The 26145-nt window shown below is 48.1% G+C and overlaps 13 protein-coding genes across 13 annotated transcripts; 7 read left to right on the plus strand and 6 right to left on the minus strand.

The window, feature by feature from the left end:
* Positions 1 to 269: 269 nt before the first annotated feature.
* Positions 270 to 1912, minus strand: N7455_004869 (uncharacterized protein; the record flags this gene model as incomplete). Its single annotated transcript, XM_040961105.2, has 3 exons — positions 270 to 302; positions 370 to 1801; positions 1857 to 1912. The coding sequence occupies 3 exons, from the start codon at positions 1910 to 1912 to the stop codon at positions 270 to 272; spliced, it is 1521 nt and encodes a 506-aa protein (XP_040808490.2).
* A 956-nt stretch (positions 1913 to 2868) lies between these two features.
* N7455_004870 (thioredoxin family protein) lies at positions 2869 to 3681 on the plus strand (the record flags this gene model as incomplete). Its single annotated transcript, XM_065604907.1, has 3 exons — positions 2869 to 2871; positions 3086 to 3252; positions 3384 to 3681. The coding sequence occupies 3 exons, from the start codon at positions 2869 to 2871 to the stop codon at positions 3679 to 3681; spliced, it is 468 nt and encodes a 155-aa protein (XP_065461807.1).
* An 822-nt stretch (positions 3682 to 4503) lies between these two features.
* Positions 4504 to 5121, plus strand: N7455_004871 (GNAT family N-acetyltransferase; the record flags this gene model as incomplete). The annotated part of the gene is made up of 1 exon (XM_040961118.2): positions 4504 to 5121. One exon carries the CDS (start codon positions 4504 to 4506, stop codon positions 5119 to 5121), a length of 618 nt encoding a protein of 205 aa, XP_040808485.2.
* A 2017-nt stretch (positions 5122 to 7138) lies between these two features.
* On the plus strand, positions 7139 to 9723 carry N7455_004872 (MHYT domain-containing protein; the record flags this gene model as incomplete). Its single annotated transcript, XM_040961081.2, has 4 exons — positions 7139 to 7284; positions 7358 to 7922; positions 7980 to 8165; positions 8224 to 9723. The coding sequence occupies 4 exons, from the start codon at positions 7139 to 7141 to the stop codon at positions 9721 to 9723; spliced, it is 2397 nt and encodes a 798-aa protein (XP_040808483.2).
* A 647-nt stretch (positions 9724 to 10370) lies between these two features.
* Positions 10371 to 11051, minus strand: N7455_004873 (OPI10 family protein; the record flags this gene model as incomplete). The annotated part of the gene is made up of 1 exon (XM_040961074.2): positions 10371 to 11051. The coding sequence occupies one exon, from the start codon at positions 11049 to 11051 to the stop codon at positions 10371 to 10373; it is 681 nt and encodes a 226-aa protein (XP_040808476.2).
* A 277-nt stretch (positions 11052 to 11328) lies between these two features.
* N7455_004874 (thiamine pyrophosphokinase-related protein) lies at positions 11329 to 12355 on the plus strand (the record flags this gene model as incomplete). Its single annotated transcript, XM_040961077.2, has 2 exons — positions 11329 to 11369; positions 11428 to 12355. The coding sequence occupies 2 exons, from the start codon at positions 11329 to 11331 to the stop codon at positions 12353 to 12355; spliced, it is 969 nt and encodes a 322-aa protein (XP_040808468.1).
* A 585-nt stretch (positions 12356 to 12940) lies between these two features.
* Positions 12941 to 13428, minus strand: N7455_004875 (DNA-directed RNA polymerase core subunit RPB8; the record flags this gene model as incomplete). The annotated part of the gene is made up of 2 exons (XM_040961097.2): positions 12941 to 13046; positions 13103 to 13428. 2 exons carry the CDS (start codon positions 13426 to 13428, stop codon positions 12941 to 12943), a joined length of 432 nt encoding a protein of 143 aa, XP_040808472.1.
* Positions 13429 to 13723: 295 nt separating this feature from the next.
* Positions 13724 to 14940, plus strand: N7455_004876 (elongator complex protein 4; the record flags this gene model as incomplete). The annotated part of the gene is made up of 2 exons (XM_040961123.2): positions 13724 to 14186; positions 14240 to 14940. The coding sequence occupies 2 exons, from the start codon at positions 13724 to 13726 to the stop codon at positions 14938 to 14940; spliced, it is 1164 nt and encodes a 387-aa protein (XP_040808439.2).
* A 31-nt stretch (positions 14941 to 14971) lies between these two features.
* N7455_004877 (uncharacterized protein) lies at positions 14972 to 15268 on the minus strand (the record flags this gene model as incomplete). Its single annotated transcript, XM_040961069.2, has 2 exons — positions 14972 to 15156; positions 15211 to 15268. 2 exons carry the CDS (start codon positions 15266 to 15268, stop codon positions 14972 to 14974), a joined length of 243 nt encoding a protein of 80 aa, XP_040808444.2.
* Positions 15269 to 15790: 522 nt separating this feature from the next.
* Positions 15791 to 16750, plus strand: N7455_004878 (tRNA splicing endonuclease subunit SEN34; the record flags this gene model as incomplete). Its single annotated transcript, XM_040961085.2, has 1 exon — positions 15791 to 16750. The coding sequence occupies one exon, from the start codon at positions 15791 to 15793 to the stop codon at positions 16748 to 16750; it is 960 nt and encodes a 319-aa protein (XP_040808434.2).
* Positions 16751 to 17639: 889 nt separating this feature from the next.
* N7455_004879 (RNase P/RNase MRP complex subunit) lies at positions 17640 to 18432 on the minus strand (the record flags this gene model as incomplete). The annotated part of the gene is made up of 2 exons (XM_040961096.2): positions 17640 to 17839; positions 17904 to 18432. The coding sequence occupies 2 exons, from the start codon at positions 18430 to 18432 to the stop codon at positions 17640 to 17642; spliced, it is 729 nt and encodes a 242-aa protein (XP_040808446.2).
* A 431-nt stretch (positions 18433 to 18863) lies between these two features.
* On the plus strand, positions 18864 to 20153 carry N7455_004880 (putative oxidoreductase, 2OG-Fe(II) oxygenase family). The gene is made up of 2 exons (XM_040961116.2): positions 18864 to 19268; positions 19330 to 20153. Exons 1-2 carry the CDS (start codon positions 18885 to 18887, stop codon positions 20035 to 20037), a joined length of 1092 nt encoding a protein of 363 aa, XP_040808474.2. The 5' UTR covers positions 18864 to 18884; the 3' UTR covers positions 20038 to 20153.
* Positions 20154 to 22823: 2670 nt separating this feature from the next.
* Positions 22824 to 24784, minus strand: N7455_004881 (uncharacterized protein). The gene is made up of 3 exons (XM_040961070.2): positions 24334 to 24784; positions 23444 to 24277; positions 22824 to 23370 (listed from the first exon to the last, which is right to left on the minus strand). The coding sequence occupies exons 1-3, from the start codon at positions 24471 to 24473 to the stop codon at positions 23259 to 23261; spliced, it is 1086 nt and encodes a 361-aa protein (XP_040808473.2). The 5' UTR covers positions 24474 to 24784; the 3' UTR covers positions 22824 to 23258.
* Between the last annotated feature and the right edge of the window lie 1361 nt (positions 24785 to 26145).

Below are 26145 nucleotides of genomic sequence, written 5' to 3' on the forward strand. Positions count from 1 at the left end.
GTCTACACTTTTCGGCGTTAAACTTTCCTGCTCCTACTTGGGAAGTTGGTCTATAAATTACTGTCTGTAGAGGATAGTCTAGGGGCATCTGATCCATTATGTATACTTATACCATGTATCTATGTTTTTAAGCTCGTTCTATAGAGTGGAGTGCATGGACAGCATCTATAAATTCATATGCAATAGCTACATACTCTGATCTTGTATTTATGGAATAACCTCTGCTGATCACGCACTCAGGCGAGTAATATGTGCGGCCTCCCATAAAATTAGACAGTTATTTCACCGAGCAAAAGAAGAATCTGTTTAGTCGTTAGTCCGGCTGGATTTCTTCCATTGCATTCATGCAACGAAGAGATAGTACTATACCTTCTCAATGTATTTGACCCCAATCAGGATGCCGTCACCATCCTCAAACTCGCTCTCGTCGCCAAAATCTTCGTTCGTTTCATCCATGCAAGTTAGACAGTTAACAACGACCTGCGTGTACATCTCTCCCATCCTGATCGGCAGCTGTTCCTTCGCTAACGTCATAAAGTGATCCTTAAGCGAACTGTCTCTATTGAAGGTCGAAGGATCACGGTTCACACCAGCTAGCGAGATATTTGCGTTTCCTTCGTTATTCACGAGTGAATCCCAAAGTCCAATCTCGAGGAGACATACTCCCAGGCTGTATATATCATGCTGCATGACATAGTCCACACCGGGATTGCTTCCTTGTCGATCAGGATGTTGGTAAATGTTTTCAGACCAAATAGAGTTTCCCAGTCGTAATGTTTTGTTGTCAGCCATGCGAAATGCTCTGAATCCTAGCAGGTATAATGGACCTAGATGAGATCCAACGCCTTCGAAAATGAGGATAGTCTCAGGGCGAATATTCTTGTGCACAAATTCTAGGACATGGATATAGCTGACAGATGTGGCAAGCTGTTTAGCAAGACTGATTCTGTCACTGAGAGAATGGGTTGCTCGGGAGAGAAGGTGGCTCCGAAGACTCTGGGGTTTCTGACATCCTTTAGGAAAATTGAAGATGAAGTCGAATGAGAGCAGCTGCTTAGTGTTTGGGTCCGTTATGCGAGCCACACCATGGCATTTAAGGAGATGAAATCCAGTCGCATCGACCTGTTGAAGTCTCATAGCTAGGCTCCGGACACTCTTTGAGAATGTGACAGCGTCTTTTCTAGACGAACAGTCCGCAGAATCCAAGATAAACGTACCGACGCCCGCGATCTCGATGACTTCTGATGTTGAATATGGAATTTCAGAACGTTTAGCAGACTGAAGCTTGCTTCCGGAAAGGAAAACTGTAGCCTCTTGTTGTGGCTTTGGCCGTAGCGCACTCCGTACATGTCTAGCAACAGATAACTTCTCAGTTCCTGTGCGTTTGGCCAAGGTTTTGTCAATAGCCTCATCGGCTATTAGCAGAACCAAGTACCACGTTGTATCGAACTCATTTTGCCACACTCGAAGATTCTGGATTGCTCTGTCGAGCGATTCCTTTTTCAACAAAGCATATTTCGCTGCCTTTGACTTGCTTAGCAACCGACTTCCACTTTTAGCGGCCTGATCGTCAAGTTTGCTGAGCTCCCTCACGGCAGCCTCTAGTTTTTTCTCGAAATGACGAAGCATGCGGCTCTGGAGGTCCCGGTAGTTCTCGCTCAGTTGATCCCACACACGACGTAGGAAGGCTAATTGTTCTGATGTTTTTGCCCAAGCAGCGTCGACAGCAAGTTTTCCCTCTTCGACCTCTTCATTGGCATTTTTGAAATCCTTGTATGTGGTCACAATGGCTTTTCCGTATCTGAAGAACATTAGCACGGGGCGATGCGCAGTGGCCTATATATATAGCCACGTACTTTAAACATAAATCAATGATACCGGGCAAAGCAAGCCCAATCTCTAAGCCGCTCATGGTATGCTAATGGGGTGTGCTCTTTGGCCTTCAGTATTCGATGAAGCTTAGAACGCTAAGGATTTCTTTTGAGGGATATAGCGCTCTCTCTCAGCCGCACTGGGTTGACACGTCGAGGATCACATGATACAGAGAGCCATGTGCCCTATAAATGCAGCTACTATAGCCGCATGATTATCCACCATTAGGCACTGTTTGCCTATCATAGTTCGCTTTGCCAAGCGCCCAACAGGGCTCATCGAGGCGCGTACGTCAAAGTCGCGGGTATGTATAGACGGAACTAAGGTGTTGGCTGTGCTTCGACGTTGTTATTGGCGGACAAGGCCTTATATTAGTAAATTTAGTCTTTCCGCTCTATGGTGGGTATAGTGTGGAGACCAAAGATACAGGCGCGACGCCCTTAGGAACGATAGAAAACTCGAGGGGTGTCTTATTGGGCATGGGTGGAAGTAGGGGGTGCGTGGCATGATATTCAGCAAAGCCACAGCCTGAAAGGGCCTCACTTGCGGCCATTTCTATAAGTCAGTTTTCCGTCTGCCACCTTATACAAGTAAAATATAAAGGCTGAGTGAATATCTCTCCGTTCTTTTAGGTCCTAGTTGGCCCGCACTAGGTTTATATATACGCGTTCTAACCCTTTTCTTAGCGTAGTTGTACAACATAGTAAGCAAAACTCACCTCCAGCTAATAAACAACCTGACGAGCTCTGTGTAGATAAGTGCCTACTACATAACTATATTATGTAGTAGTAGTATGTTGTATGTTGTATGTGGTGTGCCCATCTGGGCAGCCCGGGAAATGCTGACAGTTCCAGACTCCATCTTATTCGTAAGCGACCCGACCTCGGGAGGTCGGGAGCACGTCATTTCCTGTCAGCTTCACCTCTCTTGGATCTCCAGCGATATTTGATATCAACCAGGTACGCAAGAATACGCAAAGTACTGACAAATCTCAACATGGTAAGTCTCCATTGAAATCTTCGCGGCCTTAGAAAAATCCCAGTCGAACGCCCAGCAAGCTCCAGAGACTTCCGGACCTCCAAGACCGGGGCCAGCTCCGATCCATTATTCAGCTCGTCTTACCTAATCGCCTCTGCTGGGAACGTCATGGCCCTATAAAAACCCAGCGCCCCTCACTCTACCCCTCCAATTGAAATACTTATATCCACTCCAGTTCAAGCCTTCATCTCTTCGTTCTACTCCCAGAACCATCTCCGGAATTTCATCGCTACTCAACCGATCGACTTCTGTCCAGCGCACCGCTTTCCGACCCTTTTCTTCCACACCTATCTCGCGCTTCACGCCTTCTTCTCTCAAAATGGGTGTCACTCCTATCACCTCGTAAGTCCGACTTTACTCTCATATATCCCCACTTCCGCATCTGTGTTTGGATCCTGGAAATAGGTCCTACACATTCATCCTGGTCATTTCGCAAACTATTATAGACACACCGGCTAACAGTTATTCTCCAGCGTCGAGGAGTACAAGACCAAGGTCACTGAGGCCTCCGGCCCCGTCGTCGTCGACTTCCACGCCGTCTGGTGCGGTCCCTGCAAGGCCATCGCCCCTACCCTCGAGAAGCTCAGCGAGGCCCACACCAACGTCCAGTTCTACAAGGTCGACGTTGATGACCTCGCCGAGGTTGCCGCTGCCAACGGTGTCTCTGCCATGCCTACCTTCCACTTCTACAACGGTGGTGAGCGCAAGCAGGAGGTCAAGGGTGCCAACCCCCCTGCCATCCAGGCTGGTCTCAAGGCTATCCTTGCATAGATTTGAAAACTGAGATTCTTACTTGTTCATACCATTGATCTATGATCTTTTTTTTCTTTGGAGGGATGGGCGATCTAATTAAATACTGAATACATACCATTCCACAAACTTCGGTGTCTTTGCGATGTAGACTGTTTGGCTTTGTCTTGTGGATGAGGTTGTTTGACTTTGCTTGGAAGTCAGGTTGGCTAATATACTGTGCTGTTTCTATAGTAAAAATACGCACGTGAAGAAAAGAGCTACCAAGGACTTTAGGGTTGAGTTAGAAAAAGGAAAGTATACATTTTGTACGAACTCCGTGCTACAGCTTGCATGCAGCCCGATCGACAGATTACGTGCAGCAACCTGCAGTGGTATTCCCCACACTCTTTGTGAAATATTGTAGAAAAAGCATTGATGTTTAATATGTAGATCACTAGAGTTCAAGCACAGTAGTATATGTCCCATTCCCATTTAAATAGCGAACTCTAATTTGTTACATATGTTGACAATATGTATTTCCAACATCATTACAGGAAAGTTCGAGTGAGAGGATATCGGAGATACAAGTTTGATTTCGCGAAAATGGAAGGAGAAGCTTACCCATACCTACGTGTAGCCATGACTGGCAAACAGTCATAGAGCGTGTTAGGAGCTTGAACTGCATGGTGCAAATGTGAAGAGCTGAGAGAAGGGAGTTGTGCCTGCAGGACAGCAAACAAGTCAATAGCTGCCTATATAAACCGTGAGTTGTTGTATCTTTTCCATCGTCCCTCTCTCCATCTCCCATATCCATCCACATCCCCAGCCCACTTGAGCATCAAGTAATCACTCGATTTAAGTATGTGTCCTGATTCAGAGAGTGACGCGGACGACCAAGGCAGAACGCCCACCCCAAAGGCGTTCCGCTCTGAGAATTTGGAATTCTGTAGCTACAATTCCGAAGAAGATGATGAGTTCTTTCATTATATTCAAACCTCTTCATCTTCAATCATCAACTGGTGTGCATCAACCCCACGACCGATGAACCTCAACTTCACCTCTCGTGTTGCCAAACACCTCCAGAGAAGATCACATTTGTTTGTAATCATCTACGAAAGTGATAGGGCCGGCGAATACAGACCCATTGGTACACTTTTCTTGAAGTCATCTCATCGAGATATGGTCCATCATCGATGCTCCAAGCTGGAAGTCAGTATCCGAAAGGAGCACCAACATTATGAAGCTGAGGCGATCAACTGGGCTTTGAACTGGGCATTTAACAGTGCCAATCTACACCGGGTGGAGGTGAATATTCCGTCGTGGAATTTGCGAATGGGCAAGCTGTGTGATGAGGTCGGGTTCCACACAGAGGGAGAAAGGAAGGAATGTTACTTCAAGGATGGTGAGTGGTGGAACAAAGTGAACATGTCTATGCTGAAGAAGGACTGGAAGGAACGTCAGGCCCAGACGAAGAAGTAGCCATCGTTGGAAGTTGAGTTGATACAACGTAGGGCGCTTTCTATGCTTCAATGACAAGACTGCCTTGATTTTGTTTTTTAGCTTTTCTCACCAAGTAATTAGAACAGTAAGCGAGATAAACAAAGAAAGATAGAACGTTGAAGAGATAGAAGTGAGACAGAACTGATCTATATCAAACCTTGCACAAGCGGCTTAACATGTGACTATCCCCGAACCCACTCTAAAGCCACTGGGCACCTAACCTCAATTTTGCGACGCATCTTCTGATGTATCTTATGTCTGCATCATAGCCACGCGGTTGACAAGTGACGGCCGTTGGTGTCTTCGGTCTATTTACCTTAACAGTGAATGGTAGATCCATCACACCCACCGAGATATATTTGGAGTACCAAGGTTGTCATTTAGGACATATCCACCACATATAAGGTGCCAAAAAAAAAAACCTTCGCAAGTGGGCAAAGAGGCGTCGAACCCCAAGTCAAATTGTGTCTTCCTTAGCCGACGACGCTACAATCCGAGTGGACTCGAAAACCAGATCGATCAGAATTTTGTTGGACAAACCTGCTTTTGCTTCAATTCCTATGATTCACCGAGAAAAAAAAGAGAAAGAAGAAAAGCGCTTGGGCTACCCTTAACTCCGGGATTTAATTAATCTATATACGTACACATCTTTAAGGATGTGGGACTTTAGGCTCCATCCACTCTTGATATTTTTTTTCCCTGACTTCGCCGAGGCAACTTTTATTATTATTAATAATTGGCGAATCATTCAATCACGACTTTCGTACTCCGTACAATATACCCTGCACTTTCATCCTTGTGATCCAGGGGCCCGTGCCGGACTCCGAATAGCTCTTATTTTGGGCTCTCCATGGCGTTCGCGGGGGCGTTCATGTTGGCAAGTAGGTTAATGTGATTGATCCATATGTCCAACATGCATATCCGGAAGAACGGTCTACTCTCTATGTGCGGAGTATGTTCTCTAACTTATAAGAGAGAGATCTAAAAGGACCTCAAAGTGGGCCCTTAACTTTTCTCTGGGATTTTACCGCAGCTGATGTGCAGCTGAATTCGCTTATTAGTTTGGTTCATGGCCCCAGTAATTAATCTAAATGGAAGACTAAACCACAATTCATTATATTGTCGGAGTGCTCCGTACCCCATAAAGAGAAAGAAAAAAAAAAACAGCCTCGGAGACTCCGTCTACAAAAGTTTCCATGGTTAACTACCCTGTTATCGGACTTGTCTTAAATCGAGACTTGGAAAAGTATATTCCCACAAGATGATTTAACAGACTAAAGTCCCGATGCTCACGGGCCATTGGCGTTGTGTGAGGACTCTGATACGTCTAAGAAGCCCTCCTGCCCCCCACAGTTCCTTATCCGCACCGATCCGATCTAGATCTCAGCGAATCGAAGTGGGTTGAAGGTGTCGGGTTACAATACCAAATCCATCCAAATCAGGCTTTGGGCCGACCCCTGTTGTTTATCCCGTACTATTGGATCAAATTAATTTAATTCAAACCTTTTCAGGGATCGACCTCGGCATTGACATTTTATTTTATTTTTTTCGTGTGTTTCGATGGTATATGCCACGCGAGTTGTGGGCATGGGGTCACTTACAGGCCAATGCATGGCCCATTTGTTAGAGTTCATGTCTAGATCGGACTAGGGCGCCATGGTGGTACACGTCAATTCATTCGCTAACGTGGAATCGGAGGATTTTGCTGTACCGCGGAGCTATAACATGCGGGTAGAGGGGGGGCTTGGGCTGGCTGATGTACCCTGGTGTTATAAGATGTTTATCTCTGGCCCTGTTCCACTAATTTGGACTTTGTGATCTTTTATATATTTTGCTTTTGCTCTCTACACTGATACTAAACATCCATCCCTCCATGTGGTCACGTTTATATTGATTAGAACAGTCGTCTTCGACCATTGTACCCTCCAACTATACATACTACTCGCCAATGTGCGAATAACGGAATACAAACACCTATTTCCCTCTTTCTTTCACAATGTCGTCGACAGACCAGGAACCCCTGGTGCGTGTCACGTACCTGGCGGGGTACATTGTCCTCTCTTATGTGATCAGTGCAATGGGATGCGCAACCACATTGGAGCTGCTCCACCGGCGGACATCGAGGTCCGGTCTATACAACTGGTATGCCCTAAAACTCTATCCTACCAACTTCAGCATTTAAGCATGTAACTAATCAAGCATAAAAATAAAAAAGGTACCTTCTCCTAACTTCATCAATCACAATGGGCGGCATAGGAATTTGGTGTATGCACTTTATCGGCAATCGCGCCATCGTCCTGGGCGATGGCGAGGCAGACATGCAAGTCCTATACAATGTCGCTTTCACAGGTACCTCCTTCGTGCTGCCGGTGGTAGTACTGCTATTTGCCTTCTATGCCGTGGGCGTTGAGGAGAAGGCAGGCTATCTTCGCATCCTTCTCGGAGGCTTGCTCACTGGTAGCTCTGTCTGCGGTATGCATTACGTCGGTCAACTCGGAATCTCGAACTATAAGTGCTCCTATCATGTCGCCAACGTCGTGGGCTCGGCGATCATCGCGATTTTCTCTAGTACTGTTGCCCTGGGTATCTTCTTCCGCTGGAGAGCGACTTGGACTGATAGCTGGTGGAGACGCGGAATCTGTGCTTGCTTATTGGCGGGTGCTGTCTCGGGCATGCATTGGACTGCGGCTGTTGGAACGGTATATCTGGATCACAACCGCGGGCTCATGAAGGGAACCCAGTTGTCGAGGAGTCAGGTTGTTATTGTCTGTACTGTTCTGGTATGTTTGAGGTATCTTCGACGGTCTCAGGGCTTTTGGAGACTGACAGTTCTATAGGCCTGTGTTGCATGTGTGGTATTGTCGATGTGCGCTATTATCGCTGGGCGAAATCGCAGAAAGTCGACGACACGTGCCAATCAGCTTGTTCTTGCCTGTGCCTACTTTGATCCCACTGGACGAATCATGGTTACGACGCAGGCTATGCTTCCTACGAAGAAGATTGTCGATCATTATATCGGACGGGTATGTCTTTTGCCTACTATATTATAGCAGGAGTCTTGACTAATGAATTGCAAACTAGACATTCAAAGATGACGACCTCACCCGCACCCACCCTACATTCCTGTGGGCATTTAGGGCAACTCGGAACTGGCCGGTCGTGAAAGATTTGGTTCCCTTCATGCGAAACCGCCTCAACTCCGAAGAAAGTGCCATTGAGAAACACATGCTATCCCGAGGAGTGATTATGGATCAGGATACGGAGTTGCAAACTGACTTTGATACCTTGTTCAAGCAACTCTTCTGTGTCACAGCCCAAGAGCTCTCCGATCAACTTTCTCTGCCTCTCCAGGACCTAGGTACACTCTACGACGATGTTATCTCTACCGCTATCCCCATCTCTCGAATTTCTAAAGCCATGGGCCGCTCGTCCATCCGCACTGGCAAGGGCCAAATAATGTTCACCGTTCGCCAGCTAGAGAAGCATGAAGCAACACGCCTGGGATCACAAGGATTCCGGTTCGCAACCATCGAGCATGTCACAGGAATGCTTTCCCGACGCATTCACGTCCCCGAAGCAAACCTAACCGAGTCCCTCCGCGATATGCGCGACTACGCAAGCTCAAATCGTGGCTTCGACGAGGGAGTGCACCTCATCTCCTTCATGATGCGCCCAACAATCCACGATCACTTCGAAATCCTCACCTCAAAGGGCGTCGGCAACCCCCTCCCATCCGCCACTCTCCCGATCAAACAACTCCAAGTCCACCACTTAGAACTCATCTCCCACATGGAAGGGTGGTCCATGGACGCATGCGTACGATACCTGCAATCTACCGCCGCAGCGCAAGCCTTCCCCAACCTATCCGACTTCCGTGGCCACCTCACCAAATCCATCATCTCCCTCTCACAAACCATCCCAGAAGACATACGCGGAGCAGCGCAACTATCCTCCCGTCCCTTGATAGCTCCCTGCCGCAGAAGACCCTCCAACCCCGAATCATCCATGCAAAACAACTGCACCCTCATAACCTTCTGCGTCGTCGGCACACTCGACACCCAAGTCTCCAACCCAGACTACACCTTCACCCCCTTCCGCCTCTTCCGCGTCCAGCAACAAGTAAATGAAGCATTCAGCGACAATGACGACTTCGCCCGCGAACTGGGCCAAGAACTCTTCTGCACAGACGTGCACTCGGGCTCGAACGCTAGCGACCACGATCTCACCTCGTCGGCTAAAATGGCCATTCTGCGTCTGTGGTCGTCCCGCAAGAGCTCGCCGACTTTGAACTCGAGCTCCGGCTCAAGTCACTCTCAGGAATCGATTGTGGATCATACTGCGACTGCGTTGCGGGATATCACTGTTCGAAAGGAGGTTCGCGTTGATTATACCCATCTGCATGAGAAGTCAAATCAGAATAATCTCGGTATTCGAGACTCGAAGGCCGTTATTGTCGGTGGTGCTGAGGCTACGCCTGCGACTTATGTCGATGAGTTGTATAGTCTTTGCTATGCGCCGGGTATTCGGTTGAGGGCTGATGCGTCGTTGCAAAATATTTCGCGTGGATCGACTACATGCTGATCACTTCTTGTCTTTTTCTTTCTTTTTTGGTTTATTGGCTTGGTTTCTTTCCCCATGTTATGGGTGGCGCGAGGTGGAATACATCGAGGAATTGGGACTGGTGTTTATGTGTTCTGTTATGTCCATATTCTTCTTTATTTTACGTTGGGAAGATCGGAAATGGTCCAGGATTGTATATATAACTTTTTGTGACGAGTACATAGATGATATCAAATACGAATGCGTGCATGTTTCATATTTCATGTGGAAGTGGTAGTACATTTTCAGCTTTTCCAAATGTCAAAGGTTATACATAGAAAAGTGCTTTATTCCATCTTCATATACACCTAAAAAAGACATGTAAAAGAACATCTAAAAAGACCACTAAAAAGACATGACAAGGCCGCGTAAGCGGCCAACTATTCTTGTATTATTATCAATAAAAAGCCAAAATACGTAGTACCTGTTAATACATGAGATGAACTCCAGTAGGTCACAGAGAAAAAGCAGAATATCGTCACACATCAAGAAAGAGACTCGTTAACCAATACATGCAAGAGATGTCATCTACTCATCGCTGCACACCCGCCGAGAGCGAGTCGAGAACAAATGCAATCTAAAAAGAGCCAATCCAATGCTCAAATACTATAGAGCGCAGATCCCACAGATCAAGCATTAGGATCCTCACGCTCCAAAAATGTAGGATCAGCCTCAATGCGACGCTCAAACTTCGCCCACCAATTATGGAAGCTCTTCAGCGGCACAACATCCTGTCCCTTATCATTCTCCGCAAAGCTAGCGAGGAAATTAAACGCATTGCCAATAATGCGCTGTGCCAGCACCTTCGTTGAGATCTGTCTCTGTCCGCCAGCCTGTGAAACCAGCGCCATAGACATCTGACCCGAAGGACGCTCCGCTTCCAGGGCAGCAAGCTGCGGCGCGATATTTTGCGCTTCTTCGATCGAAATACCCAATGTCAAGACGCCCGTTGCAGCACCGTTCGCGCCGCCCTCGTCGAGCATGTCATCCTCTTCCTCGGCTTCTGAGCGGTGGGGTACACTGCCCGGTGGGCGCACGGTGAAGATGCCTGAAGGCTTTTCATTTGCCAATGCGCCGATGAAGCGGAAGCCGGAGGGTTGGCCTGTGGTCGGGTCTGGGAGTTGGGCGTAGATTGCGGCGCCGGTGTTTGGGGGGAGGGTTGTTCCTGGTAGGAAGAAGACGACTATGTCATTGAGAGATGCGCTGAGTGGGATTGTGAAGGCGAATTTGATTGCTTGGCCATTCGGTTGGCTGTCTATTGCGACGATGTCTGTTAGACACGGGCGGCCTGGGACCACGACGGAGAACATGATGGGTGGTGGTAGTGGTGGAGGATCTGGAGGTAGCTCAAGCAGCTGGTGAAGTGGAGATTGGCAAGTTGAGCTGCGATAAAGATTCTTTGTTCAGTTCTTCAAGCTTCTTCAAGCTTCTCTTTGTCCTGCTTTTCGATGATGAAATGACATAGAGGGGCTGCCCTTATCGTCAGCCGATAAGGGCTTGGCTTGGCTAAACAAAGGTCTGGTATATCAACTGGAGACTTCTACTTCACAATTGGGACCAGCTTCTGCATTTAGAAGTGAAGTCATTATGGCAAAATCCAATTTAGATCTGGTCGGCGAATGCGATAAGTAAAGCTTTCCAACTCGATTGCTCCCTCCACTCGCGTTTTCGTCTTACACCCCGCAGCTTCCCCTACTACGAGGACGATCGCGCCGCATACACGGAGAACCTGAACAACTACCATGCATTCAAAGTATCCGGATACGACTGTACACTTGGCTACATTCTCAATGCAGTCGTCGAAAAATTCCCTTGGTCGGACAAAACCTGGGCCATCGACTCAACCGCGCAAACCGTGACGCTAGTGACACCCGCAGGGGCCACCCCGACACACCGGAGCAAGCTCGTCGCTGCCGACATAGCCGAGGCCGTGAAGCAAGACAAATTCGAAGTGCTGAAAGGCTGGCGCAACGAGAACTACGCAGTCTACGGCCCGGGTGGAGAATTCCTACTCGAGATGGAGCGCGCCGCAACCCCGCTCTTCGGCATCGTCTCGTACGGCGCCCATCTAACAGGCTACGTGAAGGATGAATCCGGATACAAGATCTGGGTCCCGCGTCGCGCAAAGAACAAGCAAACCTACCCAAGTCTTCTTGATAACACCGTCGCCGGCGGCATGTGCACCGGCGAAACGCCGTTTGAATGTATCGTCCGCGAAGCTATGGAAGAGGCTTCCTTGCCTGAGGCGGCGGTGCGCCCTGCCACTCGCTCCGCGGGCTGTGTTACGTACTCGCATGTGCGGGATGTGCGGGCGGGTGGCGAGACGGGCCTCATTCAGCCTGAGGTTGAGTACATATATGATCTAAGGCTTGATGCTGAGACTATTCCGAAGCCTGGGGATAACGAGGTTGAGGAATTCAAGTTGATGTCGATTCCGGAGGTTAAGGCGGCTTTGGCGCGCGGCGAGTTCAAGCCCAATTGCGCTAACATCATGATTGATTTCTTTGTCAGGCATGGGCTGCTGACGCCGGAGAATGAGCCGGATTACTTGCAGATTGTTGCTAGATTGCATCGTCGCTTGGAGTACCCGACTGCTTCGCATTGTGCGAGGTAGATTGTTTGGTACCCTGAAACATAGGTTAGATATCATGAACATAAGATCTATCAACTTAACTTTCGCGTTTAGATCTGCACTCGGGGGAGTTCTTTTCCATTTGCGCAATAAGGGAGTCTTTGTAAGACTTGCAACTCCAATATAGCAAATAATTTGACATAAGCACGGTGACAAGCGCACTACCATCTACTATAAACGTAAATAAGAATTAAAATGAGCCACTAGAGTCGGATCGGTTGGGGATCTGGGTGGAAGAGGCCAAGGCACACTGTGCAGCTGCCACTACCAATTACAGCTCTATACGCAGTTCAACCTGCTCCGAGACGGGTTTTGGTTATCGAAGGTCAAGGTTCATCTCATCAATCCCATGAAAATCATGTTTGTTATGATAATCTATTGGTATTCCCAAATCAAAATGCAAAGAACGCCTGCGCTGCACCCCATAAGAACGATATGAACATCGGTCCGGCTTAAATACACCGACTTTTCCCCCATTTGGGCTTTGCCTCAAGATCAATCCAAGATCTGTCTCATCCTATGCCAAGGTCGTAAGCAAAAAAAAAGAGAGTTCCAACAATGACAAGCCTATTTCTTAAGCAGCAAGTACACGTGATCGATTCTCAACGGAGCAAGCTTCTTGTAGGGACCCTCCAGGTAGAGCAGCAGACCCCCAAAGGACACAAAGACAGCCCTGAAAATGTAAAGGTTAGTTTCCGCGAGAACCAACACATCAGTAACGAAACTCACATGGTATCCTTAGTGGCACCCTCCTCAAAGCGGTACACCTTGCCGTGACAAACATAATCGTAGTCATCCGCCAGGGTCTGGTCGCCCATGCTGACCTCCCTCCAGCTGGCGCGGGTGTCCTCCTTGCCGTCAAGAGAGAGAGTCGAGGCCAGAGCGAGGGACAGCGACTCGCCAACCGCGCATGGGTACAGCTCAGTGTTCACGTCCAGGGTGAAAGTGAGGGAGGCATCGTTCGAGTTGCAAGTAAGACGGGAGACGCGGTCATACTTCTGGGCGTTGATCGAGGTGATCGTGAAGGTATCTTCAAACAGGAGCGGGTCGGACATGATGAAGGTTGCGACCGCTGGTTTTTTGGGTTATAGATGTGGGTTTTGGTAGGACAGATTATGCGCGGATGATCGCACACAAATTGTCGTAAGTTGAAAGGCCCGCAATGGCTAGTTGGTGGTGCAAGAGTGGTGAAGAGAAGAGTTGGAGTCGGAGGTGGAGAGGTTGATCGGAGAATTGAAGCTTTTTTTTCTGCCGCCTTTTGGTCCCCGCCGATAACGATTTCGTTGGTTTGACATCAGCTTCTTATAGCTTTACTAGGTTTTTTTTAAACTTCATTTGAACTTATTCGTCATGTCCTTTCGCAAGCGAAACATCGGTCTTTCTCCTGGAGTTGATCGCAACGCTGTCCCCAATGCTACCGCACAGCCGGCTGCGCCTGAGAGCACGCCGGGCATTCGCCCCTCCCCCGATGATGGACGGCCAACAACCTCGACAGGGACTCGCTCTCTAGATAATCTTCTTGCAGGCCATGCGGGACTTCCAATGGGCAAACTCCTGTTGGTTGAAGAAAACGGAACTACAGATTTTGCGGGCGCATTGCTACGTTACTATGCGGCGGAGGGTGTCATCCAAGAGCAGAAGGTTCATGTGGTTGGAGTGCCAGAGCAATGGGGCCGAAGTTTACCTGGTCTGATCGGCTCAGCGGAGTCCCTGGACGAGAAGAGATCCGACAGGCGCAAGGATGATCGCATGAAAATTGCATGGCGATACGAGCGATTGGGCGAGTTTGGGGCAGTCGCTGGTTCGCGGGGTGGTGAGTATTGAAATAAAACACTGCTTCTAGGTTCAATATGCTGATCATTATAGCCCCGACTAATCCTGGGGAACAGGATACAGCAGCAAAAGAAGCGCCCGCTTTCTGTCATGCCTTCGATCTCACGAAACGTCTCACCCATCCGTCTATCACAAATATGACCTTCATCCCACTTATGCCTTCAAAAGAGTCACCATTCCTCGCTATCCTCAAACGACTCCAGACTGCAATCGCATCCAGCGCCGCCAATACAATCCACCGTATCGTCATTCCTTCTCTGCTCAACCCCACAATTTACCCACCGAACTCCTGCCAACCCGAACATGTGCTCCAGTTCTTCCACGCCCTCAAGGCGCTGATGAGTGCGCACAGCGCCCGCGTGACCGCAATGATCACCATGCCTCTGTCTCTCTATCCCCGCTCATCCGGGTTAGTTCGCTGGATCGAACTGCTCAGTGACGGTGTCATTGAGCTTTGTCCCTTCCCGCACTCTGCGGATGCCATGGCTACCTCGGGAGCGGCAACCGCACAAGAAGAACCACCACAGGGTATGCTTAAGACGCATCGGCTCCCAGTTTTGCACGAGCGTGGAGGTGGAAGCGATCAAAATGTTGGACAGGATTGGGCGTTTATTCTGAGCCGCCGGCGATTCGAGATTAAACCATTCAGTCTGCCGCCGGCCGAAGGAGACACAGAGGCGCAAGATGCGTCGGCTCCCAGCGGAAAGCCCAAGAAATCTGATCTTGAATTCTGAGATGCTTGACGATTGGTGTCATTCCCTAGACTCAATCATCCTCCTCGAAGTGTCGGTGGGTGCCTGGTTCTGCTAGCATGTCATCCATCTCGATCTGCTCGGACATAGCTGGACCCGAGTTGGCCATTGTGCGGAGGTAGCTTGCTCCATATCCATCCAATCCTGGCCGTACAGAACGGAGGCGACTCCCTAGGCAGGATGAAGCTGCAAGCCATGCTGTTCGGTGTTAGTAATGCGGTCGGGACTAAGAACGGATGCTGCGCAACTGACCAACAAAGAGTATCAGGGGTGCAAAGAATACCAGGAACAGCAATAGCAAGAAACCCATGATGCCACAGTATAAAAGAAGAAATATAGAATACTCAACGAATGCCAATGAAGATGATGATAAACATAACAGCGATGCTCAGCAGTTCGCTTGCCAAGATTGACTATTCCTAAAGAGGCCTAGCGTATAAGCTCAGCTTTTCCTTTTCTTTTTTTTTTTTGCTCTTCTCTTCTTCTCTTTCCTCTGCAATCAACCCTGGCTTTGCTGGTTAAATCCAAAAGCAATTCTAGGTGTTTGGCTATGTTCTCGACGCTCTAATATTCTTTAATGGTAAGCTTCACCCTCATGTCTCCCATCAACCCCCCATCTCGCATGATTATTTAACTACAATCTGTCAATCCCCTGAAGCTCTTTGATACGTCACTGAGTGCTTGCTGAGAAACGTACTGGAAAATGAATTGCGATACCCAAATTTACCTTGCTGGCAACCTGCATATCTGCATATTGGACAAGCGCTAACTGTCCTTGCCACAGATTCTTTGAAACAAATCCCACAAATCTCAAATCAAAAAAAAAAAAAAAATGGACTTCCAACCAGACCTTCCCATTCCGATCTCCTATGTATCCGGTAGATACCTGTTGTTCTCAATTGACGCCGTGACATACCTGCGACGTGAGCATCATATCTGCGGTGTCCTCATCGGGACGTTGCCCCAGATCCCTCAGCAGAATGTCTTCCTGGGTCTCCCTCTGCAGCTGATGCCCGAGGAGGCACGGCTATTAGTGGACAAGGGTGTAGCTTGCATCGTAGACGAAGCCAAGGCACACGACGGCATGAATACCCTCTTAGAAGAAGACCGCAGACGGTACCTGCGCGACCTCGAATCACAAGGTCTGCACGTCTCGCGCATCCAGTTGGATCGCAAAGAGCGCAACCGGGAACAGACCTTGAAGAAAATAGAAGAAAAGAAAGCGAACGCCAAGGCCAAAGCCAGTGCTGCCGCTGCCGCTGCTGCCCAGACACCTACGGTTCCTGAAGAGGCTGCTTCCACACCGTCGGCGAAGAACACTGCCATCGTTGACCTCTTCAACGCAGAGGATCGCCCATCGTCTCCATCCACCCCCTCAACGAGCATACCCCCTCAGGGTGTAACGGCCATTACCCCCGCCACATCCTACCCGCCTCTTCCCACGCCTTTGCCCTCGAGCTACCTTGAAGCACCTGCGGTTCCACCCTCATATCCTCTCTTCGCCCACCTCCACTCCAAGGGATACTTCCTCTCTCCCGGCCTGCGCTTCGGGTGTCAATACATGGCTTACCCTGGTGATCCACTGCGCTTCCACTCGCACTTCCTCGTAGTGTCCTACGACTGGGACCAGAATATCAACCTCATGGACCTCGTTGTTGGCGGCAGACTGGGCACTGGTGTGAAGAAGGGTTTCTTGATTGGCGGAGCACAGAAGGAGATTGATGAGGTCGATTCGGAGGCTGATCGTGTGGATACCGTGCGGGCTTTCAGTCTTGAGTGGGCCGGAATGTGAGGGATGAAGGACGTGAAGGGTTTCATATCCTTCATTTATTCTGATTTCCCATCTATCAGGCGTATAGCTTTGATTTGCCGCAGCAAAAGTTCCATGGAACTCATGCACCACGCTACCCAGTCGTTCTTGCCTGCTTTCGGGTTCCTCGTACCAGATGCGCGACTTCCAATTGTGCCTGGTCTCATTGAACCTGGGAAAGAACCACCCCGGCGATTTGGATCATCCTCGATCAACAAGATCCAGATGATATCCCCGCCCCAAAGGTGGTCTACCATGGCTTCGCCTTCTAGCGACTCAGGTAGGAGGCTTGGAAGGGCAAACAACATGTGGTTGAGAAGGGTCGACATGTCTCTGGTCTATCCATGCATTGCCCAACTTGAAATAGCATATCATATGACTATGATGCCACTTGCAGAAAATTATTCATCAAATAAACATTTACACATTACACTGATTGTCCTAGTAAATCTGTAGTATTGTCCCACTTATAGATAGTATGTTTCGCCTAATTCTAGTTAACTTATTGGAGATGAAGCGTATAATTTCTTCATAAACATCGTTATCCAATTGCGTCCTCCCTGGTGACTTCATGGGGTATTCAAGCTGAAATCTTATGCTCGGTGCTCTTGCCTTTGTTGGATAGGGGGTGTGTGCCCTTTCGCTTGGGGTGCCACATTGCGCGCTGTGGTATCATGCAGTGGGCTTGGTGAAGCAAGTGAGTCTAGTTTGATAGAACACCGAAAGTATCGGCATGAAGTTCGAATGTCAAAGACTCGGATCCGGGGCACAGGTAGCCGAGCGTACTTGCAAGGCTCCAGGCCGCTTCACGTTTGAGCAGTCAATTCCACCGCTAGTGAATTGACGAGAACTAGACAGCATGACTGCCGTCTCAAATGTAATCGATGTTCCTCCACTTGAACTTCTTATTAGCTCTGTCCACAGGCCGATTCTCGAACTGGTTTCCATGGAGCTCGAAAACCAACGGCTTGGGGGCTTTCGCATCAGACTGAATCTGCTGATCCTGCGCGCCCTCAGACGGCGCTGGCACGGGCACCATGAACCGGAAGATAGTGTGCTCTTTCGGTATAGCTGTACAAGGAGAACCAAGTCAGCATAATCCCTCCCATTTCCCACTCAACGAGTCAAAACTCACTCTTCATCTCATCCTTCTCAGTAACAATAACGAACGTAAACTTCGTATCCCGCACCACAATCCCCTTAGTACCAACCCGCCCAGCACACCCACTCCTAACAACCTCGACCTCAGCCCCATGGTAATCCGCACTGACAAGTTTACTTCCATGCGACGCCGGCGAAACATGGCCATGAGCTCCGGCCTTCACATCTAGGATCTCCTGCATATATCCGACCCATAGCTCATGCAGGCCCTTAAAAATGGCATATTTGCATTCTTCCTTGGGTAGGTCGTACAGCCCTGACTTGCGCTTTTCCCGTGCTGAGAGCGGTTGCGGCTTCTGGTGTCGGAGGAAGTATTCCTTCTTGCGTAGGCGGTGGAGGCGGCGTCGGGACCGGTTGTCGGATGCTGAGGGGGAGGTTGCGCGGAGGAAGAGCGGTTTTTGTTTGATGCGCTCGGTGAATTGTTGTGTTGCGCTGTCTGGGGAGTGGGCGCGTGAGAGAAGGGTGTGCGCGATGTGGGATTTCGGGGCTGGCGAGGAAGCCATTTTACGTTATCTTGGATGTCGGTGTGGCTTTTATACAGGCTTTCTTTTTGTTAGAGCCAGGAGGGATGGCAGACTGGGAGTTGGGGGTTCGTGGAATGTGTTGTTGGAGGTTGGAGAAAAATTATTTGATGTCACACACCGATAAGATATGGAGGCCATCTATAGATTCAAGGCATAATAACCACTTTATATACATTATTTGAACATTATCCAAGTCTTATTTCTATTTTATACATTCTGATCTATTCTCGGATATTACACACCCTCTCAGTGAGTGGGATTAGATCGTCCCTCGGCTCTCTGATGCTTCCCCGCATATATCGTATTTGAGCTCAATATATGTTAGAGCCAACACCCCTGCCACACGTTAAGAGTATGATAAAACATCTGCAAGAAGACTTTTGATATCGTTATTGTCTACTATTGACCCCCCTGATTTTGCTTATATCAACATGCAGCGCGAGGCCGAGCAAAAGGACGTCCCTAATAACTTCCCAGGGATTCCACCCTTCCCAGATGATGTCTCTACAGCCCCCCTTCTTCGACTGTCGTCGGGAAAGCTGCTAGAAGGTGACCCTACAGAGCACAAAAGACTGTTCCAAGCATCCACAGACATTGGGTTCTTCTATCTCGATTTATCAGACTCAGACCAAGGCCCATCGCTCCTCGGCGACGCAGATGATCTATTCCAAGTTGGCGAGAGACTATTTGAGCTGAGCCTCGAAGAGAAAAAGCAGTATGACTTCAGCGGACAGAACTCTTACTTTGGATATAAAGGACAGGGAGCCGCGGTGGTTGACAAACAGGGGAACCTGGACCGGAACGAGTTCTACAATGTACGTCAACACTGAGCACATCCACCTGGACCTTCACAGAAGTTGACACGACTATCTACAGGTTTCCAAAGACGACATTATGGGCATCAGTGATCCTCTGCCGGCACCAGATACCCTGCATAAAAGCCGAGCCCGACTGGGATCATTTATGCAGGGGTCACATGCAATCGTAACCCTAATTCTGGACATCCTGAACGACCAACTTGCCCTACCAAAAGACACGCTATCCAACTTACACCGACAACAAGCTGTAAGCGGTGACCAGGTGCGGTTCGTCAAAGCCCCACCACAGCCAGTAGACGACAGACGTACTGCGTTGGGGCAGCACACCGACTTTGGAAGCGTGACGGTTCTTTTCAACCGACTGGGGGGACTGCAAGTGCTACCGCCCGGTGCCGATGCCAAATGGGTTTATGTCAGACCACTTCCTGGTCATGCGATTGTAAACCTCGGGGATGCAATGGTCAAGTTTACGAACGGGCTGTTTCGCTCGAACATTCACAGGGTTGTGGCACCACCAGGGCTCCAGGCTGAGTCGACGCGGTACAGTCTCGTGTACTTTGCACGACCCGAGGATAGTGTGATGTTGCGTCGGTTGGAGGGGTCTGATCTGATCCCTGCTATAGAGGATGGTCAGACTGAAGAGGAAATTAATAGCAAGGACTGGATCATTCGGCGGGCTTTGGGTCGTCGCGTGGATCGTGTTAATGATCTTGATTTTGAGAAGTCTGCCGGGACGGAGCAGCTAAGTCGGAGGATCAAGGTTTAGTATTAATCTGAGGGTATTGTGGATAGTCTATATGTGGAACATTGCAATAATTTACCTGGAATTCAACGCGTTTGCAAGTGACGTGTTAACGTAGACACCTCGTTAGAAAAGGGGCCATCTCTATAGATGATGTATACCCATAGTATGGAGTACATAGTACGTCAATATAGGTATAATATTCCTATCGTTCGATAACTTTACAACTAATACGACCAAGACAACACACCTGACTTCACCCTCGCGTGTTCCGAATCAGGAAGGTACCCATTCCTGTAAGAGTATTGTTTCTGGCAGGAAATATTTGTATGTGTCATATCCCTGAAATTACGATAGCCGAGCGTACATCTATGTAGATTGCCCATCAGAATAGAAAACAGAAGCATAAATGATAGCTTCGACAAGGGGCAAAACTAGCAGAAATAGTCGAATCCGCTAAACCCAAGAAATGTGCTACATACTACACTTATTTGGGCAAGAGGGTCTACTCTAAATCAGCCCCTTGGCCCATGGAGACAAACTTTAAGTAGATTAAGAAAAATATGTTCTCCAAACGGGTAGTTCGAATCTTCTGAAGATATGACAGCTCCAATTCTTTAACCCGGTACTTTGGTAAAGACGGTTCAGTTCGGCAGGGGGGCATCTAGACTCTTCCCAAAGATCCCTGCTTCTATATTTATCATATTGGATCTCGATGATACTGTCCACGGGTGAAAATAAAAGACGATGCCTCTGTACGGCTGTACGGAGTATGGAGTGTCCTCTTCAATACTAATACCCGTGGGAGATACAATGTAACGCATTACACATTATTCCTAAATTAGAAAGTGGTATAGTGCAATCCGACATTCTGGTTATTGACGTGCCAAGATCCAGATGTAGTAGAGGTTCTAACCTCATTGAATGGATTCTCCAACAGGACAGTATGTTCTCACATACTCTGTCGATTATCCACAATATACTAGATTCAGTTATATACTTCTTACTGTAGCGACTACTGTATTGATAACTGTAGAACTTCTGTTATTTCGTATATTTCAGGAATGACAGCGTGTCGAAGAATTTTTGCCTGACCAGTCTCGGCCAGCTGGCGTATTCTCACCCACTATTTATGGAGTAGAGCAATAGAGAACACAAAGACCGAAATATCTTCTTGATTGGGTTAGTTGACCGTTGAAATGGATTCTAGTCTCCAGCCCCCGGCGACTATTAATTTTTTTTTTTCAATAAAAAAGACACATTTCGTCGGCTTTACCCAGCCGCTCAATTCCCAGCGCTATGGAGCCGGGTTGCCCACTCTTGCTCCGAAGCGACCTTTCTCCCCCCTGACTTATTGGCGGTATTATCCCCCGTGCATATTTCAGGTACTTTTGACTAGACACATGAGTATGTACATAGACCGTGTCCAGACCTCGGGATTTGAGAAAAATGCAGACCCCGCGACCCAACAAGCTGGATGTTCTGGAGGATAATGCGTTGTGACAGCGGGTAGCCCTTCCGTATCCGGACTTCCGGGTTTATGCCCTGTCCATTCATTTCCCTGCAGTAGTTTACATACTCGGTTACTCCGTAGTGAAGAGGGGGGATCTCCGGAGTTATGGATAAGTGACAGGGGGGTACGGTACTTTTGTTAAAAAAGAAAAAAAAAGACATATATTGTATAGATCTTGAACTGGGCCATTTAGAGAACTAGTCTGGTCAAATCATAAGCTAATTCGTATCTTTAAAAACATCAAATAATACGACTAAATATCAATTCCCCTTCAAACCTTCAAGTCCACAACCCCATCAGACGGAGTACACCGATCCATACTACAACAGGAAGCTGTCTGACTGAACTCAAAGTCCTAGAAATCGAGATATCAGCGGCTATGGATGATTTCTCCAGGCCAATACCCACTACCCTACTCCGTACATTGCGTCCTATTCGCCCCACTATACAGTATCGTGTATTGTCTGACTTCATGGCTTTTCAAGTAGTGGACTCCGCTCTTGTGGAAAACAATCCTTCAACGAAAACTAAACAGTACAACGTTGCATGGAAAACGGAGTACCAAATGCTTGGTAATTGTCCCGCTGTCAAATAAATGCACCATTCTCAACTGGGTCCAGTCTATGTATAAAAAAACAATAAAAAAGGCTCGGACCGTCCAAACGGAGCCACTCGGGCTGTGTTTCCCATTTATCCACCCTTCATAAAGTCATTTACAACGCTAAATACTCCAAGGTTAGAACCGTATCTCCGTTTCATATGTGGTACGATGCGAGTCGTCTTCGGCCGAAATCGCTCCTCTATCTGAAATGCGTCCACGGAAAGAGTTCCGGTTTGTGCTCACCTTCCGTGGCGCTGTGCAACCCACATCAATCTGACAGTAAATGTCAGCCCGGGGAATAGGGTGGAATAAATTTGGAATCATTGACATGGGTGTCGGATAGAAGATAGAAGGCAAAAAGTAGACATGATGCACGATTTAGACGAGGCAATTGCACATGCATGTCTCCACATTGTGACATGACGTACCAACATTAATCTGGACTAGACTAGGGCCCGCGTAGGGATGAACGCCGTTAGGATTATGGAAGGGGTTTGCTGCATCGTTCTTTTGTTTTGGGTGGAAATCATGTCCGATGTAGAATGACGTGTAATATCCCCGGGAAACGGAAACTGGGCGCGATACAGTCTATTTTTGTGGCGAAGTGGACATGCCTAGTTTATGTCCCTGTTTGGCATTTCCGCCGAGTTTTATCTCCTGACAGCTGCGGACGCGGAAAGTACTATCTTACTCACATGTGTACGTCAAGCCATGCGTCCGTATGTTTACAATGTACTGGGTAGTAGTTATACGATATGCACGTCCGCCCCTGGGCGTTTTGGGAATGTACACATCATCCGGATCCGTGTTGGGGGCGCATGTGCAGGGATGGGTAATCGAGAAATCTGGAAATATGGGTGTTGGTAGTTTAGTTCCGGTGCAAAATCCTGGAGCTGACCCCAGTTAGAGAAGTGCGTTCGTTCGATGTGCAGAGGTTAATGCCATCCTATGGATGTGTATGTTACGTATGTTCTGTCTTGGGTAGAACCCCGACATATAAAAATAAAGCATATCATCAGGATGGATCGAGTTTGAGACAGTATGAATAACGTGGGAGTTAAAATCAGTGGTGGTAAACGGGTGATATCATAAAAGACTGTATTGGTCGGCTGTAATGTGTGGGTTCCAAGCTCAAGCCGCCGCTTTAACACTGTCTGGTGTGTGTTCAAGCGCCATAGCTGCTAGTTTCTCTTCAATGCTCCTGAGAACCTCAGGGCTTGTTTCTGGTTTGACCTTTTTAGGTCTGTATCGAAAAGAAATGAATGTTAGCTGAAAATCCCAAGTCACATATGTTGTAGGTTTGATATCACACGTACGGAATTCGTTTAGTTTCATCACACTTCTCCTGACCACAATTTGAACAAGTGTTCGCATTACCCTGGAACCAAGTCTCGCAGGCATGACAAACATAATGGACTCTGCGACGAGGCTTCTTGAACGTGCGCTCTGGTCTAGGTTTTGGCGGATCGGCGTCGCCCGCATAGCCATCAGGATATTTATCAAGTTTAGCCGGGTCCCGCGGGCATATCTTGCAGCGCATATGGCTGCAGCTCGGGCACTCCTTGGAGCCGGGGGTAAAGAGCGAGGCGCAGAAGTGACAGTAACGGTGAACACGCTGGCGCGCCGGCCGATGGACGAAATCCCGGCCGCCGGTGGGCGACGGCATCTTCAATGAAATTTCCTTGGTGGTGCTGACCTTGAGGTGCGAGGTCCTGGGGAATAGACGAGGTTGGTGGACGTAGGTCTCTGGGAGCTTAGGCTTGCAGGCTGATGGTTCGCCGTCCTTGTTGCGGGCGGCTGGGTGTCGGGGGCACTTTGTGCAGCGGGTGTGCTGGCAGTTGACGCATACCTTCTCTGCACCGAAGGTTGTCTCGCAGCGATGGCAGGTACGGCGCACTCGCATGCGGATTGGCTTCGTTACACGGGTTATCTGGAGATCCGGGGGTGTCTTCCAGTCGCTGGTGTCGACAGCCAGGCCGTATTTGGCTAAGAGGGCGCGCGCCTTTTCATGTTGGGTCATGCTGTAGTTGGTGATCATGACTGAACCTGGTTGGCTGAGCTCTTGGACTGGTGCTGGGTCTGGCACTGGAGCTGGAGCTGGTTCCGGTGTTGATGTTACAGGTGGTGATGTTGCCTCTGGTGCACTATATCTAGGCAATGATAGTTAGTATATAGGGCTGAAGTAGAGGAATGCTGTATATCGTACGTAGTTTCGGTTGGAGCAGCTACCCCAGGAGTTATAGACTGTCGTTTGGACATTGACCGAGGACGGAGGACGGTCTTCATACGTTTAAGGTATTTAGAGAAGCCCTCCGGCTTGTCTTCGGAACGACCATCTTGAGCCATTATTCAGTCGAACTAGAATATAATGACAATTGCTTTTCTGATATCCAGAGTGTCGGGATTCATTCCACACAAAATATGACCAGTGTGAAGGATATCAAAGTGGACCGGAGGTGGGATTTCCGTGCAGAAGTTGACAGGAGGGAAAAGTAGGGACAACCCAATTATTATAGAGAATCGAATCAGGAATCAGACTATAATACCGAAAAGAGGTATTGTATAACAATTGTATAAAAAAAAAAGTCCAAAGCTCAGACGTGGGGATTCCGATACAGTGGTCCTGTGGATTCAGATGGATTGGGATACCATTGAATATTTCAATTTGATTTTATTTTACTTTAAAAAGGTGTTTTTATGTTTTTATGTTTTTATGTTTTTTATTTTAGTTTTTTATTCATTTCTGTGGACTATAAAAGTGCTATTTCTCCGGGCATAGTGGAGAAATACATCAGGACAAGTATATCTCCATATTAACCATTATAGGGAGGTACCAAGTATCAAGTACCGATCATATGATATCTGGGTAAAAAAGCCCTGGTAACTCTGACATCTCCTATTTAGTCTCTGATGTGCATCCCCACTCTTTCTCCTCCAACCCGGTGACACCATGAAAAGAAAAAAAAAACTAAAAAAAAGAAAATGGCTTTGGCCTCAAAACTCTCTGTGGCTTCAGGAGATTTTCTCCATAACAACTCATATCCGAGAATAGCGTGCCATTTAACTGGCCCCTGGCGAACATCAGACATGGGGCCCCCTGTTTCTTGGCACGTCATTGGTTCGTTTGGCCTCCCGTCCTGAACTACCTTTACACTACCTTCACGGGGCAACGTTTATGTTTCGTCATGCTCAGTACAAAGGTAACAAAGTACGAAGTACTTAGGATATTTATGTAGTGTTCCATCCCCGGCGGTTGACCGAGGCCGTGGCATACAACGAAGCCTCCAGTCCACAGGTGGGCCGGGGGCACCGGGGAGAGTGACACCTGGCTCCAGGTCTCCCTACGGCAGCACCCGCCATCCCGGCTGCCTTTCCACAAACAGCTAACTTATTGGTCTATCAGTGGGAGCGGATCGGGGATAAAATGGTTGAGGGGCACATAAGTGATGGGCGTGTCTTTAATATCTTCGAGGTTATTGCAGTCGATCAGGAGCGTTGAGGAGTTCCTTTGAAACCGGGATTTGAATTGCGGTGGATATGCCGAACTCGTTTATGGATAGAGTTTGATCTTTTCTTCATGGTGTTTGTGTACTCGAGTAACTTGTACGATGTACATCGTACAACATGGATAAAAGGATCGTTACTGGATGTTACTGGGTTGGAGATAAGTATTCGTATGCACTCGGTATAATTCATTATTTTCATTGATAGGGTATCTTTTCTTTTCCGTCTGTACAGTAGTGTACTTTATAGTGCTGACTAGAGTATTGTTATATGGATACCTGGGATTGAAGAAGTCCATGCAGGATCCAGAAGGCTATGTAATCATTTTAGTACTGAAAGGTGGCAAAAGAAAGAACCTTTGACACACGGGCATCTCTCCGACGATTGGATCAGAAGAGGGCATGCATGATGATGCATGACACGGGGATCCCAAAGCGCAAAGTACAAAAGTATAAACACGAGCAGTTCGTCTGACGATTTACGATTTACTCCGCAAGTCATGAAATCCATCAAA

This window comes from Penicillium solitum (assembly GCF_028829755.1).
Source record: "Penicillium solitum strain IBT 25940 chromosome Unknown utg000003l_segment0_segment0, whole genome shotgun sequence".
Classification (NCBI taxonomy): Eukaryota; Fungi; Ascomycota; class Eurotiomycetes; order Eurotiales; family Aspergillaceae; genus Penicillium; species Penicillium solitum.